This window comes from Cnephaeus nilssonii (genome assembly GCF_951640355.1).
Source record: "Cnephaeus nilssonii genome assembly, chromosome: 2".
Taxonomy (NCBI): domain Eukaryota; kingdom Metazoa; phylum Chordata; class Mammalia; order Chiroptera; family Vespertilionidae; genus Cnephaeus; species Cnephaeus nilssonii.
Genome location: NC_137073.1, coordinates 28,741,813 through 28,766,293, shown reverse-complemented (window position 1 = coordinate 28,766,293; position 24,481 = coordinate 28,741,813). Strand labels below are relative to the sequence as shown.

The window sequence follows — 24,481 nt, the reverse complement described above, 5'->3', positions numbered from 1 at the left end:
GACTGAACTGCAGAACAACCAGTCACTATGACGCGCACTGACCACCAGGGGGCAGACATTCAACGCAGGAGCTGCCCCCTGGTGGTCAGTGTGCTCCCACAGGGGGAGTGCCACTTAGCCAGAAGCCCTGAGCCAGGCTCATGGCTGGCGAGCAGAGCGGCAGTGGCAGGACTCTCTCCCGCCTCTGTGGCAGCGCTAAGGATGTCCAACTGATGGCTCCCAGACTGTGAGAGGGCATAGGCTGGGCTAAGGCACTTCCGGAGTGCACAAATTCCAGGCACCGGGCCTCTAGTTTTATATAAGACTAGAGGCCCAGTGCACGAAATCTGTGCACAGGGGGGGTCCCCTCAGCCCAGACTGCACCCTCTCCAATCTGGGACCCTCGGGGGAAGTCTGACTGCCGGTTTAGGCCCAACCATTTGGATCAGGCCTAAACCAGCAGTCGGACATCCCTCTCACAATCCAGGACCACTGGCTCCTAACTGTTCACCTGCCTGCCTACCTGACAGCCCCTAACCGGCCTCCCTGCCAGCCTGATCACCCCTAACTGCCTCTGCCTGCCAACCTGATCACACCTAACTGCCCCCCCTGCCAGCCTAGTCGCCCCAACTGCCCCCCCAGCTGGACTGATCACCCCTCACTGGCCCCCCTGCTGGCCTAGTCGCCCCTAACTGCCCCCCTGCCAGCCTGGTCACCCCTTACGGCCCCCCCTGCCGGCCTGGTCACCCCCAACTTCCCCCCCCCGCCAGCTTGGTCGCCCCTCACAGCCCCCCCTACTGGCCTGGTTGCTGCCAACTGTGCCCCTTGCCGGCCTGGGCGCCCCTCACTGCCCCCCCCCCCCCCCCCCGCTGGCATGGTCGCCCAACGCAGCCTACTGTTTGATCATTTGGTCGCCCCTCACTGCCCCCCGTGCCAGCCTGGTCACCCCATTCAGCCTACTGTTCAGTCGTTTGGTCATCCCTCACTAACCCCTCTGCCAGCCTGGTCGCCCCCTGCTGCCTGCTGCTCAGTCGCTTGGTCATCCCTCACTAACCCCCCTGCTGACCTAGTCGCCCCACATAGCCTGCTGCTCAGTCGTTTAGTCATCCCTCACTAACCCCCTTGCCAACCTGGTCACCCCACACAGCTTGCTGTTCAGTGGTTTGGTTGTCCCTCACTAAACCCCCTGCTAGCCTTGTCACCCGACTCAGCCTGTTCGGTCGTCCGTTCAGTTGTTTCGGATGTGACGGCCCCTGGCTCTTTATATATATAGATGGGTCAGTGGTAGTTATCCGTATATTATCATTCAGGCATAGGATCTCAAGAGTATTCTCCCTTTTAAAGGCAGAGTGAATGCATCTTCCCTTGTATGTGTAATAGTTGCAACAAGTTTGGCAGAAGCAAATGTTTTACAGGTAGAAGGGTGTGATTAGATGCTGAGTATCCAAAGAGGTAGTCTGTGCTGTTAATACTCAGCCCTGCCTGCCCTTCTAAGCAGCGACTAGTAACCCTAACACAGTATTTCTGATTCCCTGTCTGAAGGGTTCTGATTTAGACTCCACCAATGAGAAGCAAATGGATTTAGAAGACAAAAAGGAGAAACTATTATTCATCTCTGGCAGCAGCTGGCAGACACAAGGGCATACAGCAAACATCGGTCTGCAGCAGCTTCCAAGGAAGTTCCTGGGAGACATTCGCTTTAATGTTGCCAGCAGCTCGGGTCACTTGAAGCAGTGTCCTGGGAGTCTAACACTGTTTTATTTTTCTCAAAGCAAAGCAGTTCTCTTTGACCTTCACTACCCCAGGTCTTCCAATGGCTTGGTCAGCATATTAAATCTCTTCTTGCTAAAATATCCAGGGTGTTTTCTGTTTTCCTGACTGACACAGATGGGCAGGATTTGGTCAGGTGGAGATTAGAGTGGGGAAGAGAAGCAGGACACATTGTATGAAGGTTAAAATGGAAAATAAAGCTGAACACATGGGTGAGAACTTGTCCAGCTAAGGAGGGTCTGGATGGAGACAGAATACACACAGATATAATCTATTAAGTTGTAGTAAGCATGATGTAGAAATTCCAAGCAGCGTAGAGAATAAGAGGGAAGGTTGCTATTTCACAGGAAGCCTCTCTGCCAAGCTCTCTGAGCAGAGATCTAAGAGAGCAGACAGAGGCCAGAAAGCCAGAGAGGACTTTGGGCTCCACATATTCAGGGAATAGCAGGAAGGCTAGTATGGTTAAACTGAAGCCGGAAGAGCAGATCACACAGGGCCTTGAGGTCTTGGGCTTTTGTTCTGAGTGAGATGGGAACCCCTGAGGGTTCTGAGAGCAGTGACATGACCTGAAACATCTGGCTGCTGTGTAGAAAACAGACAGTGGATGATGGCAAGAGTGGACCCAGAATAGCAGTTAGGAGATCACTGAAATAAAAAGGGACATATTACAGTAATTTGGACCAAGGTATGGCAGTATAATTGGTAAAAAGAAGTTGCATTCTGGATATGTCTCGAAAAAATTTGCTCATGGAATAAATGTGGGAGGGTAATAAAAAAGAAGAGTAAAAAGGACTCCCAAGTTTCTGGCCTGAGCAATTAAAGGATAGTTGCCATTAACTAATGAGTGAGGACTGAGGAGAACAGATTTAGGAGAGGAAATAGGGAATTCAGTTTTGACATGTTAAGTTCAAGATGCTTATTACACGTCCAGCTGGATATGTTGAGTTAGAAATAATGGAAAGTCACTGTAGGCTTCCAGAAAGGAGCAGCAGGATGGGACCTGTACTTCAGAGATTAATCTGGTTAATGTCAGATAAACTGGGCAGGGAGACAGTGTGGAGAGGTTCACTGAAAGCCAGGAGTAGAGGGGGGAAACTAACTGCACTGCAGACAGCTTGAATCTCGGGGGTGGCAATAAAAACAGACTGGGGCAGGGGTTCTCAATGGGGCCCACACCATCCCCTGAGGGTATTTTGGAAATCCCTGGAACTATTTTTGTTCTCATGATGGTTAGGAGGCACTCTTGGCAATAAGCAGGTGGGGCCAAGGTTTTCACATCTTATGCAATGCTCAGGATAGTCCAATGCAAAAAAAAAAAGAAAAGAAAGTGGGGAAAAAGTCTACTTCCTTTCAAACTACTCACCAGACCTCCATACTTGTGAAAAACCTGATTATAATTATTTAAACCTAGATACCGACTTCATTTTACAAATAAAGTATTTTCTGCACAATTTATCCATATACTGAATTTTCTAGTAATGCAGCTGCTATACAAACTGAGGAAAGAAGACACCTTTTTATAATGTAAAATTTCGCAAGAAATTTCACCAGTCTGGAAAAAAATGCCACAGAAAACAATACTGTTTCTAGTATTTAAGTCACTAACCAAATAACCGCATATCTGCATAATATGTGTAGGCATCACCTACAAATACATTATAGAAGAGATCTGAGATGCTTTGGTAGACTTGGAACCAAATATTTAATTAGACATGAAATGCAGGGTTCTCACTAATCAAAGTTGTTTTAAAAAGTACTATCGTCATTCTATACATTGTTAATTTTTATAGCACAATGATGAGAAATCTGTCCTGCAATAATTATTTGAAATTGAATTTGCTTATTTTAGGGTTGTCTGTCATTTTTAAATCTTACTCTGAAACTATCACCACACTTCTCTCAGCCACTCTTACTACCATTTCTGTTTCCAATCCATCCTCTATTCCCATTGTCACTTAAAGGATATTGTTACCAAAGTTTTGTTACAAATTAATGACAGAATGCAGATCTCAACTCAACAAGATGTGGAATTCCAAGACAGGCAATATATTTTCAGTAACAATACATCACTACTCCTCCTAAGTCACAACATAGAAATTGTCCTGATTCAACACAGAAATGAAGACCCACTCATTTGCAAGGACATCCGACTTTCTCATTTTCCCATTCTGAAAGTCTGTGACTTGCTGTTGTGTTAGCCCTATTTCAATTAGGGCTATTTCCCTCTTTCCCTGTTATTTTACATAAAATAAGTCTGGCTCATGTGTGTGGAGCGGTGGTGGTGGGGGGGGGGGTTGTTTCTTGTTTTGTTTTTTTTCAGAGAGGAAGGGAGAGGGAGAGAGAGATAGAAACATCAATGATGAGAGAGAATCATTGATTGGCTGCCTCCTGCATGTCCCCTACTGGGGATCAAGCCAGCAACTGGGCATGTGCCCTTGACCAAAATAGAACCTGGGACCATTCAGTCTGCAGGCCGATGCTCTATCCACTGAACCAAACTGGTTAGGGCTAGTCTGGCTTGTTATTAATTATTGTACAGAATAACTTCTAGACTGTTTATAAACATCTCTTAAACTTATCCTATATAATAAAGAGCTAATATGCTAATTAAACCGAACAGCAGAATGACCATCCGGACGACCTTCCGGACAAAGCTGGGGCTGTGAGGGCCGGCTGAGGCTGCGAGGGGCTGCGAGAGGCTGCAAGGGCCGGCTGAGGCAGCTGGGGCTGCGAGGGCCAAGCCCCTTGCATGAATTTCGTGCATCGGGCCTCTAGTCTATATATATATGAAAGGCTAATATGCTAAATGTCCGACTGTTCGACCGGTAGCTATGACACGCACTGACCCCCAGGGGGCAGACGCTCAATGCACAGGCATGGAAAAATGAAACAGACTAATGAATCTCAGAGGGAAGGGGGAAGGGAGGGAGGAGGGTGGGAAGAGATTAACCAAAGATCTTATATGCATACTAGAGGCCCAGTGCACAGATTCGTACACCGGTGAGGTCCCATGGCCTGGCCTGTGGGGATTGGGCCAAAACCAGCAGTCCGACATCCCCTGAGGGGTTCCGGATTGCGAGAGGGTGCAGGCCAGGCCGAGGGACCCCCACTGGTGCATGAATCGTGCACTGGGCCTCTAGTTCATCATAAAAGCTGATGGTTTCATTATCCCTTCTAATGTAACAGTGTCTTAGCATTTCATACAGAAATACAAACTATCCTATATAATAAAAGGCTAATATGCAAATTGACCAAATAGCAGAATGACTGGTCGCTATGACACACACTTGACCACCGGGGGGCAGACGCTCAACGCAGGAGCTGCCCCCTGGTGGTCAGTGTGCTCCCATAGGGGGAGCACTGCTCAGCCAGAAGCCCTGAGCAGGGCTCACGGCTGGCGAGCACAGCGGCGGTGGCAGGAGCCTCTCCCGCCTCCACGGCAGGGCTAAGGATGTCCAACTGCCGGCTTAGGCCCGCTTCGGGGAGCAGGCCTAAGCCATCAGTCGGACACCCCCCAAGTGCTCCCGGACTGCGAGAGGGCACAGGCTAGGCTGAGGAACCCCCTCCCCGCAAGTGCACATCTCGTGCACCAGGCCTCTAGTTTTAATATAAAGTACTTCCTTTTTTCTCTCTTGATGTTATAGCTAGGTGAGAACACCGATTCTTTTAAAAATTATGTAGGTGAGATTATATTTGTAAATCTGTAAATTTAACCTAGCTATATAGTAAAAGGGATATTACAAAATACTGGTTATCAGCAGAAGGCATTGAGTCTGACATTACTGAAAATCACTGGATTGGAAGAAACAAATGTGGGATGTTAGAAGCATTACAAAAAAAAAAAAAGACACTGACGAGTATGTTGAATGACAGGTGTTGGAAGTGTCATCAGTTGGAATGTTCAAATCCCTCATGATGAAAGCAGAGGAATAGGAGTGAAAAAGGAAGAAAAGTTTCTCAGATATCCACAAATGATAGCCACTGGCTTAGGGAGCAGATGGCACTAAAAGGATACAGCAGAGAAATGCTGAGAATATACAATATTCTGAAAACAACAGGCTACGGAGAAGCGGATTCCCTTGGAGAGGACCATCAAGGCAGTTGAAGTAGTAAGCAAAGGTCAGCTGTGGATTATGACATTGAGGGCAGAGGCATTCCAGGAAAAATAAATTAAAATAAAACAAAACATAACCACAATGCTACCACTTCACACTCACTAGAATGGCTAAAATTAAAAAGACCTGCAATACCACATGATGGTGAGAATATGTAGCAACTGGAACTTTCATGCATTTTTGATGCAAGTATAAAATAGTACAACCACACTGAAAACAGATTGGGAGCTTCTTATAAAGTTAAATATATAGCTAGTAAGTCCACTCCTAAGTATGTACCAAAGGAAATTAAAATGTACGTTCACAAAAAACCATTGTACGAAAGTATTTATAGCAATTTTATTCATTAATAGCCCAAAACTGAAAAACAACCCAAATGTCTACCAAGAGATTAAAAAGTGATATGTTCATATTACTGAATAGTACTGAGCAATAAAAAGGCATGAAATGATACATGCTACAACATGAACAAATCTAAGATACATTATGCTGAGTTTAAAAAGCTACTTGGCAAAAATAAAAACTACACATGATATAATTCCATTCATATGAAATTCTAGAAAAGGCAAAATTAAACTATAGTGAGCGACTAGAACAACTGTTTCCTGACTGTGGAGGAGAGGGTATTGACTAGAAATAAGTACAAGTAAACTTATGGGATAAGAAAAATAGTCTATATCTTTTCTTCTAATCTTTATGTTTATTATTGACACTATTACCAATACCCCCATTTTCCTCCCCTTTGCCCACCTCTACCCAACTCCCAGGCCCCCTTCCTCTGGCCATCACCACACTGTATTCTGTCTCTATGGGTTATGCATATATGTTCTTTAGCTAACCCCTTCATCTTCTTTCATCCAGCCCCCCTCCCCTCCCCTCTGATAGCTAGCTGTCAGTCTGTTCCATGTATCCATGCCTCCGTTTCTATTTTGGAGTGGTGGATAGCGTTTTTTACATCCATAAAAATTTGCTGAACTCATTTAACAAATTCATTCAAAATCATTATATTTTATTAAATGTAAATTGTACATTTAAAATGGTAAAATTCATTGATTGCATATAATAGCCACACAAAAAGTGCATAAAGACAAATACCTTTGTCCACCTGCAAAGTTTCACACCAGAATGGCTCCCAATCAACTGATAACCTAAATGGAAAAACAGTGAACACAAAATTGAATTGATTCAAAGCCTTATATCAGAAGGTGCTTATAAAAGAAGCAAAATCTTTTTCCATTGCTTAAATAATGGTAGACAACAACCCAGTGGCAGAAATCATTATTCACCAAGATGATAAAACAATTTAAAATGTGTATGCATCTAATAACATACTCTCAAAATACATAAAGAAACAACAGGCTAATCTAAAATCATAGGGAGAGATTTTACTATCTCTCAGTATCTAACAGATCTCACAGACCAAACTCAGTAGAGCTTTAAGATCTGAGCAGCACAGCAAACCTAATCAAGGACACACAGCACTGCACTTAACAACTACAGAAATGCTTTTCAAAGATGCAAGGAACAGCTATAAAAATGAACCACAGGCTGTGCCATAAAGTAAAAGTAAGTAACAATATATTTGAAATGAAGAATCAGCCTGGCCGGTTTGGCTCAGTGTTTGAGCATCAACCTATGAATCAGGAGATCATGGTTCAATTTCTAGTCAGGGCATGCAGGAAGCAGCTGATCAATGATTCCCTCTCATCATTGCTGTTTCTACCTCCCTCTCCCTTCCTCTCTGTAATCAATAAAAACATTTAAAAAAAAAAGAAGAAGAAGAAGAAGAATCAGAGGGACAACAGGAGATTAAAATAAAGAAATATTACTCAAAAAAGTGGAAAAATTAAATTCTAGGACCTAACATGAATTTTCAGCACCACTCTACAACCTATCATTTAAAATTTTTGAAACACATAAGACATGAAAAGCACGGAAAAGCCATGCCAAAACAATCATTATTTCCTTTTATAACAAACTAGTAGAGCAAACAAGTAGAACATTCTGACTTCCAAAAACATTTAATAAAGCTTCTCATGAGGCTTCAAGTAATAAGCCATAATTACGAGTCTCTTGCACAAAAAGACTCTTGACTTCCAGACAAATGAGGTAAATGGAGAAATACAGTCTGGATGATGGCATAAGTAGATCAGTGGCTGGTTAAACATCCATGCTCACAGTAATGATTAATGGAACAATTTCAATTTGGATTACAAGTCTCTAGTGGCAACATTACAGTGCTTTGTCTTTTATCCTCTTCCACATTTATGTAAACATCCCGAATATAAATAAACAAAGCACTGCTTATCTAGTTGAAGATGAAACCATGTCTAACTGAATAGCTAATCTCAGATAGAGAATGAACATTTAAAAGATTCCCAGAGAAAATTCTAGTTCTTTTGGATTCCTACATTATGTGTTGTTCATATCACTATTATAAAACTACACTCTATATTATATTAGTTATTTATATCATTCTCTTCCAAGATATATAGGGCTCTACAAAATTTTGCATTTAGCTAGGTATAAAAAAAAAAACTACACAGTACAGAAACGAGAAACCTGTGGCTGACCACAGTGCCAAGATAATCCAACATGCAGTTGCTTCTAAACAAGATGAGTAACAGATGGTTTACTCTCGCACCTGCAATACCAAAAAATGGATAATAAAATATGTAAAACAACAGTTTTCAAGATAAGAAACGTCAGGCAACAAAGAAGGATGATCCCAGAGATGGAAACCAAAGAAGATGAACCCTACCATTACCCAAGCTTACTGTCTTAAAAGTGTCAAGGCCCTGCAGTAAGGTGGAAACCCACATAAAGCTCAGTGTTCTCCCTTAGTTGAGGACATGGAAATAAGAGTATGAGGAGCCCATATGGCTAGAGTTAGCAAGATTGAGTACCTGAGAGACAAAAGTTACACAGAGATTGAACTCAAGAGTCTGCAGAGGATTCCTATAAGTATTTGCATGAGTCCTGCTTAGAGCATATGTGAAAGAAAAACTACCCAAGAATGGGAAAGAACCATCTGACAGGATTAGAGGTGTACCTGGTGCTCACAGCCAGCTGGGAACTGTGCCAACCAGACAGAAAAACTTCCCGACTCACAAGGCTTTGGGCAGAGTACATAGAAGTATTTTGCCTCAATATGGGGAAATAATTAGCTGTATAGAGCTGGGTCTGGTCTCACCTAACAAGCCATAAAAGATTAAAAGGTTCAAAACTGCTTCCAAGTGATTTATTTTACTCCCAGAACAAAGCTCAAGAATTTTTATAGAAATGCAAAAATATATAGTAACCAATAAGGTAAAATTAGATCTAGCATCCAATAAAAGATTACCAAGCAAGCAAACAGATAGGAAAACATGGCCAATAACGAGGAAAATTATCCAGTAACCAGAAATAACACATATGTTAGCAGAGTAGGACATTAAAAACACTTATAACTATGTTCCCTAGGCTTGAAAATGTAAGTAGAAACATGGAAGATATAAAAAGACGCAAACTGAACTTCTAGAGATGAAAATTACAATGTCTACACTACAAAAAAAAAAAAAAAACATTGAATAGAATTAATGGAAGATTAGACATTAGGGAAGAAATGATTGCTAAATTAAATTTGGAGACATAGCATTAGAAACTATCCAAAATGTAAAATGGGACAGAAAAAAAGAATTTTAAAAGATGGAAAGAGCAGCCCTGGCCAGTGTGGCTCAGTTGGTGGGGAGTCATCGTGTGCACCAAAGGATTGCAGGTTTGATTTCCAGTCAGGGCACATGCCCAGGTTCTGGGCTTGATCCCCAGTAGGGGGCATGCAGGAGGCAGCTGATCGATGTTTCTCTCTCATCAATGTTTCTATCTCTCTCTCCCTCTCCCTTCTTCTATCAATAAAATCATATTTTTTTTAAATAAAAAAAGGTGAAAATAAACATCAGTGAGCTGTGGGTCAATTTCAAGTGGCCTATGATATATGTAATTGGAATCCCCAAAGAAGAGGAGAGAGGAGTGACAAAACATATTTGAATAACAGCCAAAATTTGTCCAAATTTAACTAAAACTACAAATCCATAGAACCAAGAAGTTCAACAAATCCCAAGTAAAAGAAACATGAAAAAAAACTACACTGAGATACACTAAAAAGAAATTGCTCAAAATCAGTAATTAAGAGGAAATCTTACAAATAGCCAGGGGTTAAAAACATTACATTCAGAGGATCAAATAGAAGATGACTGCAGAGCCCTCATCAGAAGCAATGTAAACAAACAGTGGAACAACATGACAGGAAAAAAGCTGACAACCTACAATTCTATATCCATCAGAAATATCCTTCAAAAATGAAAGCAAAATAAAGTCTTTTTGAGATATACAAAAGCTGAAATATGTCATCACCAATAAACCTACACCACAAGAAATGCTTAAATAAGTCCTTCAGGCAGAAGGAAAAGCTATCAGAGAGAACTCAGATCTACACAAAGGCATGAAAAGCACCAAAAGTGGTAACTACATAAGTTAATATATTGTTTCTAATTATTTATTTAATAGATAATCCACTAAACCGAAATAAATAATAACAATGTAGCATAGGGTTTATAACATATGTAAAAAGTAAAACATATGATAACAACTGCATAGAGGTTAAGGAGAAAATATACTATTGAAGGTTGCTCTACTATGCATGAAGTGGTGTACTACCACACAAAGACATACTATGATATGATAAAGAGATCTAGTATAAAACCTCAAGTAACCACTAAATAACAAACAGTGCAATAAATAATAAGCTAACATCCTATCTAATAAAAGTGTAATATGCAAGTTAACCATCACTCTGCTACACCGCAAGCCATGCCCACCAGCCAATCAGGAGTGAGTATGCAAATTAACCCAACCAAGATGGCTGCAGCCACAGAGAGAGCAGGAGGCTTGGGTTTCCCCGGCAATGGAGGAAGCCAAGCTTTCCACACACCCTGGCCAGACTAGGCCTCCACTCAAGGCTACAAAGTTTCAATACAGAAGATAAATCCAAACAAAAATGGCGGCAGCCACTGAGCTGAAGAGAGCAGGAGGCTTGAGTTGCCCCCGGAGATGAAGGAAGCCAAGCTTCTGCAGGCCTGGCCTGCCTTGGCCTCCTCTCGAGGCTACAAAGTTTCAATTATAGAAGATAAATAAATCCCAACAAAAATGGCTGCAGCCACAGAGCAAGCAGGAGGCTTGGCTCCGCTCAAGGCTACAAAGTTTCAATTATAGAAGATAAATAAATCCCAGATCCCAGGGCCTCCGCTTGGGTCACTGGGGTGTGTGGCCAGACTGCAAACCACCACAGGCCCCTCGCCCAGGCCACTCCACGCCCCAAGGGAACCCCCAACCTGACCCAGGACACTCTTCAGGGCAAACCAGTCAGCTCCCACCTGTGCACCAGGCCTCTATCCTATCTAATAAAAGAGTAATATGCAAATTGGCCATAACTCCAACACATAAGATGGCTGCCCCTATGTGGTCAAATATCCTGCCCCCATTTGGACACAAGATGACCACCATAAGATGGCCAGCAGGGGAGGGAAGTTGGGAGGGACCAGATCTGTAAGGAGGGCAGTTGTGGGCAATCAGGTCAGCAGGGGAGGGCAATTGAGAGGGACCAGGCCTGCAAGGGAGGGCTGTTAGAAGCGATCAAACCTGCAGGGGAGGGTAGTTAGGGGTGACCAGGCCGGCAGAGGAGGGAAGTTGGAGGTGACAGGGCCTACAGAGAAGGGCATTTGGGGGGGGACCCAGGCCTGCAGGGGAGAGCAGTTGAGGGGGACCAGGCCTGCAGGGTAGGGCAGTTAGGCGCAAACAGGCTGGCAGGGGAACAGTTAGGCATCAATGAGGCTGGCAGGGGAGTGGTTAGGGGGTTATCAGGCTGGCAGGCAGAAGTAGTTAGGGGCAATCAGGAAGGTAGGCAGGAGAGCAGTTGGGAGCCAGCAGTCCTGGATTGTGACAGGGATGTCCGACTGCCCGTTTAGGCCCGATCCTACCATGATCAGGCCTAAACAGGCAGTCGGACATCCCTCAAGGGGTCCCAGATTGGAGAGGGTGCAGGCTGGGCTGAGGGACACACCCCCCATGCATGAATTTCATACACCGGGCCTCTAGTAGGATATCAAACAGAATTATTGCCCTGGCTGGTTTGGCTCAGTGGATAGAGCGTTGGACTACGGACTAGAGGGTCCCAGGTTTGATTCCGGTCAAGGGCACATGCTCGAGTTGTGGGCTCAATTTCCAGTGGGGGTGTGCAGGAGGCAGCTGATCAATGATTCTCTCTCATCATTGATGTTTCTATTTCTCTCTCTCCCTCTCCCTCTCCCTTCCTCTCTAAAATCAATAAAAATATATTTAAAAAAAACAAAAACAGAATTATTAAAAAATTAATCTAAAAAGCAGGAAAACAGGAAAAAGAAAATCAAAGAACAGGAGACAAGCAAAAAATGAACAGCAACATGATAGATTTAAACATACCATAAAATCACTTTAAATAGTCTATATATCCCAATTAAAAGACAAACATATATATTTTATATATAATAATATTTATGTATATTTAACACTTTTATATATATAAACAGGTTTATATATAAAATCTGCATATACTTGTCTGTCTCCTCTAATAGACTAAAAGCTCCTTGAAGGAGATAATGTATTACGTTCCTCTGCATCGTCATAACCATCACATAAAAGGTTCTCACTAAAGAGGGAGAGAGGAAGTCAGTCTATTGACTCCCAATTCTTGTCTTTCTTCTATAGAAAATATAATTCAACAATATTATTTGTACATTCGACTACAGCCTCCTTAATAAGGTATAACCATAAAAATCCAGATATACTTCTAGATAAAACACTTCTAATTAACCCATCATAATATCAATATGTTCTTTTTTCTGTATTTAATAATTTTCCCTTAATAAACAATGATTTGTAAAGAAGTCAGTAATGGCATTTTCTTTCTGTATACCTGAGCCACACAGGTGCTAACATCCCAATAAATCACGCAAAGAGGAATTTGCTGGCCCAGGCAGCCAACACACAGTGATCCACAGAAACAAGACTCCCTAGACAGCTACAACCGGCACAGTAACACAGACGCTGGGCTAGAGAAGGACTTCACGACCTACTTTCCCCTTGGCAATCCCAATTTTATGCTTCTGCTTTCAGGTATTAAATTAGAATGCTTAAAGCATAGTATTATAACAACAATTCTTAAGGGCTTTCACCTTGTTTAGTAAGGGCTTCTCGGAGAGCAGGAGTTATCATAGCTCTTCTTTCACTGGCTTCATTCTTCACGGTGTTCCTGAACAAACCAGTTTTCTCTTCCTGCTGCTCCTTTTCTCTCTGCATTAAAATAAAAAGAGTGAAAGCCAGAAATGGTAATGCACAATGAAAATAACAGCACAACAATCATGAACAGGTAGCATGAACAAAAAGATTCATCACGAACCATGGCCCCACAACCCTGTTCTCACTAAAATGATCACATTTCCAGTCAGACAATAATCTAAAGACAAGCCAGTCTTTTTTTTTAAGTAGCTATATACACCCACAAAACATAAATCAATAATCATGTATCTACATGTCAAATATTTTAGCACACTGAGTACAAACCGCTACATAATTTCAGCAAGTTATTTCTCTGAGGTTCAATTTCCTCACCTGAAAAAGGGGGAAAGTAGTATCTATGGAGCAGGAATGGATTGAAGATTAATTGAAATAAAATCACCTGGCACAATGCCTGACACATAATAGAGTTCAATAAATTATAGCTACTGCAGGTTACTGAATCTGCAAACCCCAAATACAAGTCAAAAAAGAACTCTGGGCTTCCCAGACAACCGTCTGCTCAGAGACCAAGTTACTCCACGACCTCCACCTGACGCCCCAGTAGTTCCTTTAGAAAAGCAGTCGCCAACCGGTGGTCTGCGGACCACTGATGGTCCGTGAGATCCGAAAGGTTGGCAAACGCTGCTTTACAAGATCCCATGAGGAAAATTAGTCTTCACTAACAGGAAGAAATCTGAAGGATAAAACGGATTGTGTTTCCTTTTGACTTTGACCACTAGAAAATTCCACAGCACACCGCTGATCACTGTGTAAGGTCTTATAGTTTCTATAAGTGGCTTCATATTAGAAGATGACCCTCATTCAGTTTTTTCATGGGCTTTTCCTCTCTTTTTAAATCTTAGTATATGTACATTTAAATTTTTTAAAGTTATCGCAATGTCTTTTTGAAAGATGGTAAAGAGCAAATTAATATTTTCAGACAATACACAAAGTCTGTGCTACACTTTAAAGGAAACACTCATCAGATTTTAATAAAAACTGCAGAAATTCAAAATAATTCCCCTTGACAGCAGCCCTACCACCAAGCCCTAGACTGCCTTTTTCTAATGTCCAGCCCCCAGTGAATCAGTGAGCAGAACTCACAGTAGTACCCTTTCCACCTGAAAATGCAAACACCTCACAGATGACAAGATGTCTGAGATCTGCATCAAACTAATACAGAAGAGAGGACAGTCCATGGTTGAAGCTGGGCAACAGCTGATAGGAATTCAGTCTATCATTCTGTCTACTTTTGTGAATGTTCAATGTTCTCTATACATAAAACGTGAAACAGACTAAATATTTATTTTAATAGAGAAAGGTAAACAGATGAAATTCAGAGCTAATTTCTCTACCTTCTCTGTTACCTTAGGGACTTACTCTGAAGTAGGAACTCAGTGGAAAAGTGCTTTAGAATCAAATGTACCAAATGAGAAACCCAGTTCATTCTATCTGTCCTAAGAGTCAGCATTCCAAACTACTAAATATAATCTAAATGCAAAGTTAAGAGAAAATTTGCTTCTGTTAGTAGAGTTCTCAACTGCATATTTTCAGATGGAATTGAAAAAACTTATAAACAAAATTCATCTGTTCTTATCTATTATAAAAATAACTAGAGGATTCGTGCACATTGAAAGGAAATTAATTAGAAGAAATATTTTAGAGGCAGGCAGGGTGGAGGGGGACCACGGGAGGTTGGCTCCAGGGCATGTCTGGTCAATCTCGCCCAGTCTGGATCGAGGGGAACCCAGCAGCAAGCTAACCTACCAGTTGGAGCGTCTGCCCCCTGGCGGTCAGTGCACATCAGTGCAGTCGAATGGTCGGACGCTTGGCTTTTATATATATAGATCAGTCTGACACAGGGCATTTTTGATAAATTAAAAGGATCCGGTTATTTTAAGGTATATGTTTTAAAAAGAGTCCTTTGGCTTTTTAAAAGTCTATTTCAGACCTAAAATCAAAGAAGTGAGCTAAAAAGGAAGACTTGCGGTGGAGCTAAAGGAAACAACCTTGACCTTGACCACATTTAAATGTCTGAAATAATTCCACAGCAGTTACTGTAAGTTGCTACTAATGATGCAAGAATTGAAAGGTGGCAGTATTTACTCTTGAAAGCCACTGTCACCACAAAACATCACTCAGATTATTTGCTTACCACAAAGGCCACATAAACCCAAAATTGGAGCCAGCCCATGACACTGGCCTCTGACCATTGTGCTCAGAATTCTACAAACACCCTCTTGTGGTTAAAAACACAAACAACAAACTTCTGACCATTATGTAATGAATACAATGTACTCTTCAAAGAATGGCATGAACATCATCCATGCCCCATCACTAGAGAAATTATCTATTATAAAATGTGAGTATAACTACTCCAGATTCAATACTTTGGACACAAAGTTTACATGGAAAAAGATCAGAGGCAATTATTAAGAGGCTTGAGCATTAAGGATAAACAACATTTATCATTCTTGGCCTCTATGGCAGTTTGGGCCTATGTTCCATATGTAACAGCAACTTCATTTCTAAAGTGAAATGCAATGGTTCATAACACCCCCAAAGGAAATGCAATACACCATTCAAATTCTAATTCTAATCTCCTAGCTGCAGACATGGTTCACTGTTTGCCTAGAATACAACTACGTAGGACCTATGTATTTTTATTTTTTTACTAGAGGCCCAGTGCACTGATTCGTGCATGGGTGGGGTCCCTCAGCCTGACTGGCGATTGGGGCCAATCAGGGGGTGGGGGTGGGGGGGAAGGCAGCCGGCTGGCAGAAGGGACTGCCAGCCCCCCACATCGGGGCCAATTGGGGGGGGGGCAGCTGCCTGCGGGGAGGGGCCATGGGAGGTTGGCCTCAGCAGCAAGCTAACCAACAGCCAATTCTGCGAGGAATTGGGCTCCCTCCTCCCTCCTGTCTGGGTCTGGGGTGCAGGTAAAACAGATTCGGGGCTGTCAGGGCCCCAGCAGCACGCTAACCAACAGCTGATTCCACGAGGAATTGGGCTCCCTACTCCCTCCTGTCTGGGTCCGAGGTGTGGGTGAACCAGATTCGAGGCTGTCAGTGTGCGTCATAGCTGCCAGTCGGTCGTCTGGTTGTTCTGGTTGTAACAGTTGCTTAGGCTTTTATATATATAGATAGCTGTTACATAGCCTAAACAGAAATAAATGAAGATCCCAGAATTGGTCAACCTTTATTCCTCCCTCTCATGTATACCACATTTAACACGGTTTTAATTACCAACATACTGGTTTTCCCCATCTGTAATGACACCACTGTTGCCCAAAGCCTTGATTTCTTCTGCGAGACAACTGCAACAACCAAACTAAATGGTCTGCCTGTCTCCAACCTCTACTTCTACCCCTTCTCCAACTCTCAAACCTATAACACTTGCCTTGAAAGAAAAATCCCTCTCCAAGCTACTGTTTTCCAACATGCAAAAAGAAAACCCAATTATACACTAACTTCCTAGGCACTTGAGAAAATGATCCTATATAATAAAAGGCTAACATGCAAATAGACCAAATGGTGGAACAACCGAACAATCGGTCGCTATGACATGCACTGACCACCAGGGGGTGCACATGGAACATGGTGGACGTCAGCAGGAGGTGGCAGAGTGCAGAACATGGTGGGCGTTGGCCGCGGCGGGAAGGTGGAGCAGGTGAGCGGGGACGCCAGACCAAAGCAGGGCACTGGTCGTTGTCATCAGGGCAAGCCTCTGGTGGTTACTGAAAATTCTTTGCTCCCACGTGTCGCAGTCCCACACAGCCCTTGCACCTGCTGCCAGTGCCAGCCCCGCTCGCACCCGCTGCCAGTGCCAGAGCCAACGCTCGAACCCGCTGCCCATGCCTGGCACCAGCCCCGATCGCTCAGGACCATCAGCGGGTGTGAGCAGTGGCTGCCGGCAGACGGGACCGGGAACCACAGCGGGAGGGGCCCGGCAGGGACGTGGAGGATGGGCCGAGACCCGCCCCTGTGCCCACCGCAGCCTCACGGCCCACAGTTCTTTTCAAGGTGCATAATTCGTGCACTGGGCCCCTAGTTATATATAAGTGGGAAGTTCTTTCTAAACAGAATAAACTATATGAATCATATGTAATAAAGAGAGCAAAGAGTGGTACTAATTTTCTTTTTTTTTTTTTAAGACATTATACAATATTACCTAACTCATTTTTACATCATCATCCCAGACATCACAGTACCACCCCAAAATTGCCTAGGATTTAAAAAAAAAAAAAAAGGCAAAGTGATTTGTTAAAGATCTTAAGGTAAAATGCCACCTAGTTGTGATACTGTTGTAATTAACTAGTTATTAATAACAGAAAAGGAGCAAAGGGAAGGCCAGACATTATAGGCATGTTCCCTGGAAAACGCTGGGGAAGGGAACCACATACGGAAGATACTTGCTTGTCAATCACACCTGGGGACCGAGATGGTTGGCCAGAATGGGCATGGCCACTGCAAGTGCTCAGAAATTTGGGATATATAACCCCCTGAACAAAGAAACTCACTCCCCTACTCTCTTGGTTCATCGTGGCACACTTGGCTCATGGCTCATGCTTAGCTTCCTAGCATGCTCCCGTGTGGTCCACGGCCATGTGGACCCCCACACACAATGGCCTAATAAACTGCAACTAGCCTAATGCTGTATTGGACCTGGCTGCAACCTGGACCAGAAACTCTTGCCACTGGTTTTAGTCCTACTGAAACCCCAGCTACACTTCTTCTATGACTGGACTAAGAGAAATGGGACTTTGGAAATCCAGGGATGTAATTGCACAGAAATAAAGCTTTCTGTCATACCTCAGCCTCCCATGGAAATCCTTATGCCAGCGGTACCCCAAGAACCTCAATCTCACTAGCAACAGAAGACAAGACACATTTTTCTCCGATAACAGCTGGACAATGCCAAACAGGTGTTTTGCAACAAAAAATATTTTCATTACCAAAGCACACATTTCTTCTGTGGGAGTGGGGAAGTGTTTCTGATTATTTGTTTAAATCTGTTTCTTTTTATTGATCCTTGTTTACCATCAGGTGATCCCCTTCCTTACCAATTCACACAGAAGATGCTGGATACAGAATCCCCAGGTCATTTTTCTATACAGTCAGCCTGTGTAGGCCTGTAGCCACAGTAGCACAGGGTAAATATTCAGTAGATATTGGCCAAATAAAGGAATAAATGCCTCAAAACTACCAGACAGGTATTTCTAGCTCTAGAAAAACAGAGTTCACTTCTTTTAGTAACTCATTCTAGTTCTTGAAACTTTCAATATTAAAGTCTTCTTCAGGTGTAATTAAAACTCCACCTGCTGCAATTTAACCCCATTTCTGCAGGATCCTATTTGTCTAATAAACAAATCCCCTATATACCACTCACTTGTCAGAGCTCAGTTTTTAAATGACCAATTTTCAACAGGACTCAAAGCTTTTTGTGTATACTAGATTTTAAGGATGCTGGGTGAACTTTTTGCAAAGCAGCTTGACCAGGCGTGTCAAGAGCTCTAAAATGGTTTTCCTCTGACCCAATGATTCTATTTTGGATAGCCTGACTAAAGGAATTTACTATTAAGACGGCCTGCACAGGCCACAGCTGAGTAGGCTGATTTAAAGGCAGTGTTCTGGAGTTGAATGGATGTCACCTTTTGTTTCTGTGTGAGTTAAACACTGGAAACCTTAAAAATAATTATGAAAGAACTAGCTTCATGTTATTCCACTGCAGTCTTATGCAACTTTATAATCGGAACTGGAAACACTGAAATCCTTTTGTAAATGCAAATGTTTCTCTGGTGAGTAATTACCAAGCACTCACCATTTATTTCCAATACTAATGATACTGATATCACTGCCTGTCTGCTTAACCAGAACATGCTGTGGGGAGTGTTTAACAATATTTACTTACTGCAGAAAAAAAATAGCAATCCCCTTTACATTTTCAAATCGTAACATGAAAGAAAAAATAAACAACCTAAGAATTATCAGGCTCTTCCTGACGCACTGTTCTCTACCCGAATTTTTCTAACTTCCCTTCTGGGAACTACTTCTCCCCTGGAGAGGCAGCAAAGGGGCATGAAACAGAGATGAGTCTAGGCTTGATTCCCACCACTTATCAGCCAGCCCTCTGACTTTGAACAAATGCTATAGTTCTCCAACCCTGCTTCTTTCCCTGTGAAATGGTAAAGTGAGGATGATAATAGTACAGACATCAGGGTCATTTTGAGGCCTGAATGAGATAACCCAATGTGTACTCTGATTTCTCCTAATACTCCGAACCTACACACTGGAACTCCCTCTCTCCCCACAACTCAACACACTCATCCTATTCAATCAAATGAACACACTGTTTCCCATTGCCTTTAGGATAAAGCTCACATGCCCCTGACAGAGCATGCAAGGCCTCCAGAATCCTGCCCTTGCCTTACTTCTCTATTTCACCTCTCCACACATCCCCATCCCCATTCAACTCTACACATACAAAACTGTTTAGTTCCCTAAAACATGCTATGCTCCCTAGCACACCATCCCCTCTGCATCTGTCTTCCTAACTTTCCAATGTTTCAAACTCTAGCTCTCTTGTTCTTGAACATCACTCCCACCCTTCAAATTCCTTTCAGCCCTAGAATTATTCTTACACCTTTCTACCAAGGGAAGAAGGTAGAACATCATGGTGGTATACTAGTTGAACCATACCTAGCCCATTTGAAGGCATCTTCTTACAATGATAACTAGAGGTCCAGTGCATGAAATTTGTGCACGGGTAGGGTCCCTAGGCCTCGCCAGCAATCAGGGCCGATCGGGGCCTTATGGCTGCCGATCGGGGCCTCCCTTCCCCGGCTGCTGGCTGCCGGCCGGGGCCTTCCTTCATTCCGCACCGCCCCCTGGTGGTCAGCGCACGTCATAGTGAGTGATCGAACTCCCGGTCTCCTGGTCAAACTCCTGAAAGAACACTTTGCATATTAGCAATACACACACACACACACACACACACACACACACACACACACACACATACTAGAGGCCCGATGCACCAATTTTCGTGCAAAAGTAGGCATTCCTTCCCCTGGCTGCTGACATCGGCTTTCCTCCAGCACCTGGGACCCAGGCTTCCCTCCTCCAGCCACCAGCAGGCAACCGGGACCCGGGCTTCCCTCCTCCAGCTGGGTGCAAGCAACCGGGACCCAGACTTCCCTCCCTCTGGCTGGCCGCAGGCACCCAAGACCCGGGCTTCCCTCCCTCTGGCCGACTGCAGGCACCCGGGACCCAGGCCGGCTTCTCCTGGGCCAGCCACAGGCACCCGGGACCCTGGGCGACATCGCCCTGGCTGGCCATAGGCACCTGGGACCCCGGGTGGCTTCGCCTGGGCCCCAGCTTTGTCAGGAAGAACGTCCGGAATGATGTCTGGAAGACGTCCGGTCTATCCGGTCTAATTAGCATATTACCCTTTTATTAGTATGGATATTAGAAGATAGTTAATAGCTATCAAGTACATACTGTGTGGCAGGCAAAAAAATAAAGGCTTTAGATGGATGAACTTGTTTACTCTTGTAGACACCGAGAAGGGCTCCTGGTGGCTACCTGGGCTCAAATTTAAAAAGCAGAGCCTAGCAGCAGGGCCTCTCACACAAGCCACGCTTCAGCAGGGAGAAGCCTGCACTAAGTTGCCTGCCTTCCACACTGAACCGCCTGCCTGCACTGTGTTCCTGCAATGTGAGCCAACCTTTATAAAGGAGTTTCTGGAATCATATTCCAACCAATAGACTAAGACTTTCACCATCCAATAGAGCTGCCCAGCTATATCCTCATTAACATCTTCACCATCCATCAGAGCAATCCATTCTGACCAATCAGGACAGTGTTTTGTGAACCAATTAAACAGTGAGGATTTGGAGTCCTCATTTGCATGAGGACAGACCAAGCAGAGACCAGGAGCAAGGACTTCTCTCTACATAAGTCAGTTCCTCTCTGATTCTAGTAGCACACTTTCCCTTTCCCCCCAAGACTAAATACTATGTTTCCCCACTGGAGCAGAAACGCCAAAGACATCTTACAGGACCAGAGAGGGGCAGACCAAGGCAGAGCAGAGTGAGCTAGAGCAGAGCTGTCGGAGAGAGGCCTCACCTAAGGGCCACCTCACAGCTGTGCTGTTCATAATTGAGTTGTATCATGATTGAGCTGTTTGCATTGAATCAAGTTTCCTTCTTCACTACACTCCAAATTGGGGATTCCTGTTGGTGTTGAATTGGTGCCAAAGACCATTGGTGGACAACCTTCATAAAAACTTGAGAAGGCAGTTGCCATTATTATCTCCCACTTTAGAGATGAGAAAACTGAAGCACAGAGAATGAAATAACTCGCCGAGACACACAAGCTGAGACAGTGTAACTCCATTAAAGTTATTATTATTCAAAAAGAGGTCTTACAATAGGTGTACTTTGGCCCTAGAGCTTTAAGGACTAGAGCTTCCTCTATAGTAACAACTCAGGAAATTTAGTGTAATCCATAACGATGATCTGGCTGAAAGAGCTCAGGAATAAGTGTGAACGAACCCCAAAGAAGGCAGTAATAACATCCATCACTGAGTTTAATATACTACATCTAATATATAATGAAAACACAAGACATATTTGGAAACTCTGCCATAACCAAACAATAATGTAAAACAAAAACGAGTGGCTTATTTTCAAATCATAATGAAGTTGGAAAAAATACATATATTTTATCCAAGATCTAATGGTTTTATGAGAGATTTTTTTTTTTAGTCACCTGAAATGTCATAAACCAACTTCTTTTTTTTTAATATATATTTTATTGATTTCAGAGAGGAAGGAGAGAGAGAGATAAAAATATCAATGATGACAGAGAATCATTGATCAGCTGCCTCCTGCATGCCCCACACAGGGAAGCCCGCAACCTGGCTATGTGCCCTGACCGGCACCCATGACCTCCTGGTTCATAGGTCAAAGCTCAACTACTGAGCCATGACGGCCGGGCTAAACCAACTTCTTAAAGTTCACAAAGTTCAAAATCACTTCATTTCAAACAATACTTTACATGGCTATCCAAATTTTTCTTTAGTACTTTTCTTCAGTGCCCTCTAATGGACATAAGATAAATAAGCAAAGAAAACGTGAAATAAGCCAGTCAGTGAAAGAAAAATACCACATGATCTCACTCATTTATGGATAATAAAGAACATTATAAACTGATGAACAAAAATAGATACAGAGGCAGAGAAGCATCAGACTGTCAAACGACAGTGGGAAAGCTGGGGAGGGTTGGGGGGAGGTAAGAGATCAACCTAAGGACTTGTATACATGCATATAAGCATAACCAATGGACGCAAGACACTAGGAGGGGGGTGAGGGCATGTGCCGGGGGGTAGGGGACGCTGGGGGAAGGTCAATTGGGGGGGGGGGGGGGAAGAGACATATGTACTACTATTTGTAATACTTTAAACAATAAAAAAAAATGAACCCACATATTATTCCAAACTCTTAGTGTATACTTGAAATTTGTTGAGATTAGATCTTAAGTGTTCTCAAGACACACACAAAAAAGGTAACTATGTGAGGTGATGGATGTGTTAATTTGATTGTGGCAATCATTTCACAATGAACATATATCAAATCATCGCATTATAATCTTATCAAAAATCATGCTGTACAACCTAAATATATACATTTTTTGTCAATTATACCTCAATAGAGTTGGGGGGAAAACTATTCCAAGTTCTTCATTCACTACAAATAAAGCTTTAAATATATTTTCTAAGTCTTGTGGGAAAATCTAGAAATCTATCTATATCAGTTATCTCATGCACTGAAATCTATTCTTTTTCAGTTTTACCACTGAAAATTACTGAGTTTTTTAATCAAGGGCCATAAAATTATACATTTGTTTTGATCTAGTATATCAACTTTGGAAAAATATAACCTAAGAAAATATTAACATATTTTTAAAAGTAAAAATGGTCTAGACCCATGCTAGTTATAACAGCAGAAAACCTGAAACAGACAGACTAACTAATCTTCTCTAGAAAAACATATATTAGTGAGCCAAGTTAAAATCTCTAAGCAAACTTACTTCTCATTCTAACATGTCAGGCTTTTAGATATTTGACGCATTTTCACTTTAATGATATGGATACATCTTATGTTTCACAACTGCACAACAATATTGTATTTTGTGGATATATCATGCTTTTTTCAACCAATATCTGACAGTTGTTTGGTATATATGCTGTGAGGCATAACCTTGTGCAGATACTGTTTTACATTTGTGAAGATTTATCTTCAAGGCAAATTCATACAACTGGATCATGGGTAAATGTGTGTAAATTTGGTCAATGTTATACAATTCTGGACTCCCTTTGGCAAGGTGTGAGTGCCTATTTCCCCAGAGCCTTCACCAATTTTTGAATTTTTGTTATTTTGCTAGGTGAGAAATGTAGGTCACTGCAGTTTTAATTTGAGCACTTTTTTCATATGTTTTTAAGTCTATTTGTAGAGCTTTTTCTGAGACTTACCTACTCATGTTTTTGCCATTTTTTCTATTAGGTCTAGGTCTTCTTTTTTTAAATTCAAATATTTTCCCTCACTTTATCATTTGTCTTTTGATTTTGTTTATAGCCATATAAATCTTTATAAAAATCACTGGTAAATTCAATCTTTTATAGCTTCTGGATTTTGAATCATATTGAAAACCTTTCTCTAAGTTAAAAAATAGTGCATCTAATTCTACTATTTATATATTTCTTCAACATTTAGATCTCTGACCCAATTAGAGTCAAATACCTGTACGTGATGTATATATAAGTACAGAGCCAGTTTCATCTTTTCACAACTAGTATCTAGTTGTCAACATCATTTATTTTAAAAGTATATTTTCACACTAGGGAAAAGAGATGCCACCTTTCTCATATACGCAATTTCTGTATATACCTGGGTCTATTCCTAGAATTTTACTGTTCCCTTGGTCTGTCTGTCTCATCAGGAGCTAGTACCAGATGTCTTGCAGTAAGATTCAATATCTGATAGATCTGGCCTTTCTCATTACTACTTTTCCCACAAGGTTTTTCTAGCTATTCTTGCATGTTTATTTTTCCACATGAATCAACCAGTCTATCTCCAGAAAAAAATTTTTTTAATGAATTGCATCATACCTATGTATGCATTAACTTAAAAGAACTGACATCTTTGCAGTACTGAGTCATCATACCCCAAAACAAGATGTCTTTCCACTTGTTCAGGGCACTGCCAT

At 42.4% G+C, this 24,481-nt stretch overlaps 1 protein-coding gene across 1 annotated transcript in view; it reads right to left on the bottom strand.

Annotated features, from left to right (window-relative positions):
- Positions 1–24,481, bottom strand: part of LOC307116075 (S-adenosyl-L-methionine-dependent tRNA 4-demethylwyosine synthase TYW1) — a 135,882-nt gene that overhangs the window by 96,965 nt on the left and 14,436 nt on the right. The window contains exons 8-9 of the mRNA XM_079799727.1: positions 13,112–13,229; positions 6,960–7,012 (exon numbers count right to left, since the gene is read on the bottom strand). Coding sequence (XP_079655853.1) covers positions 6,960–7,012; positions 13,112–13,229 — 171 coding nt within the window. The remainder of the gene's footprint in view (positions 1–6,959; positions 7,013–13,111; positions 13,230–24,481) is intronic.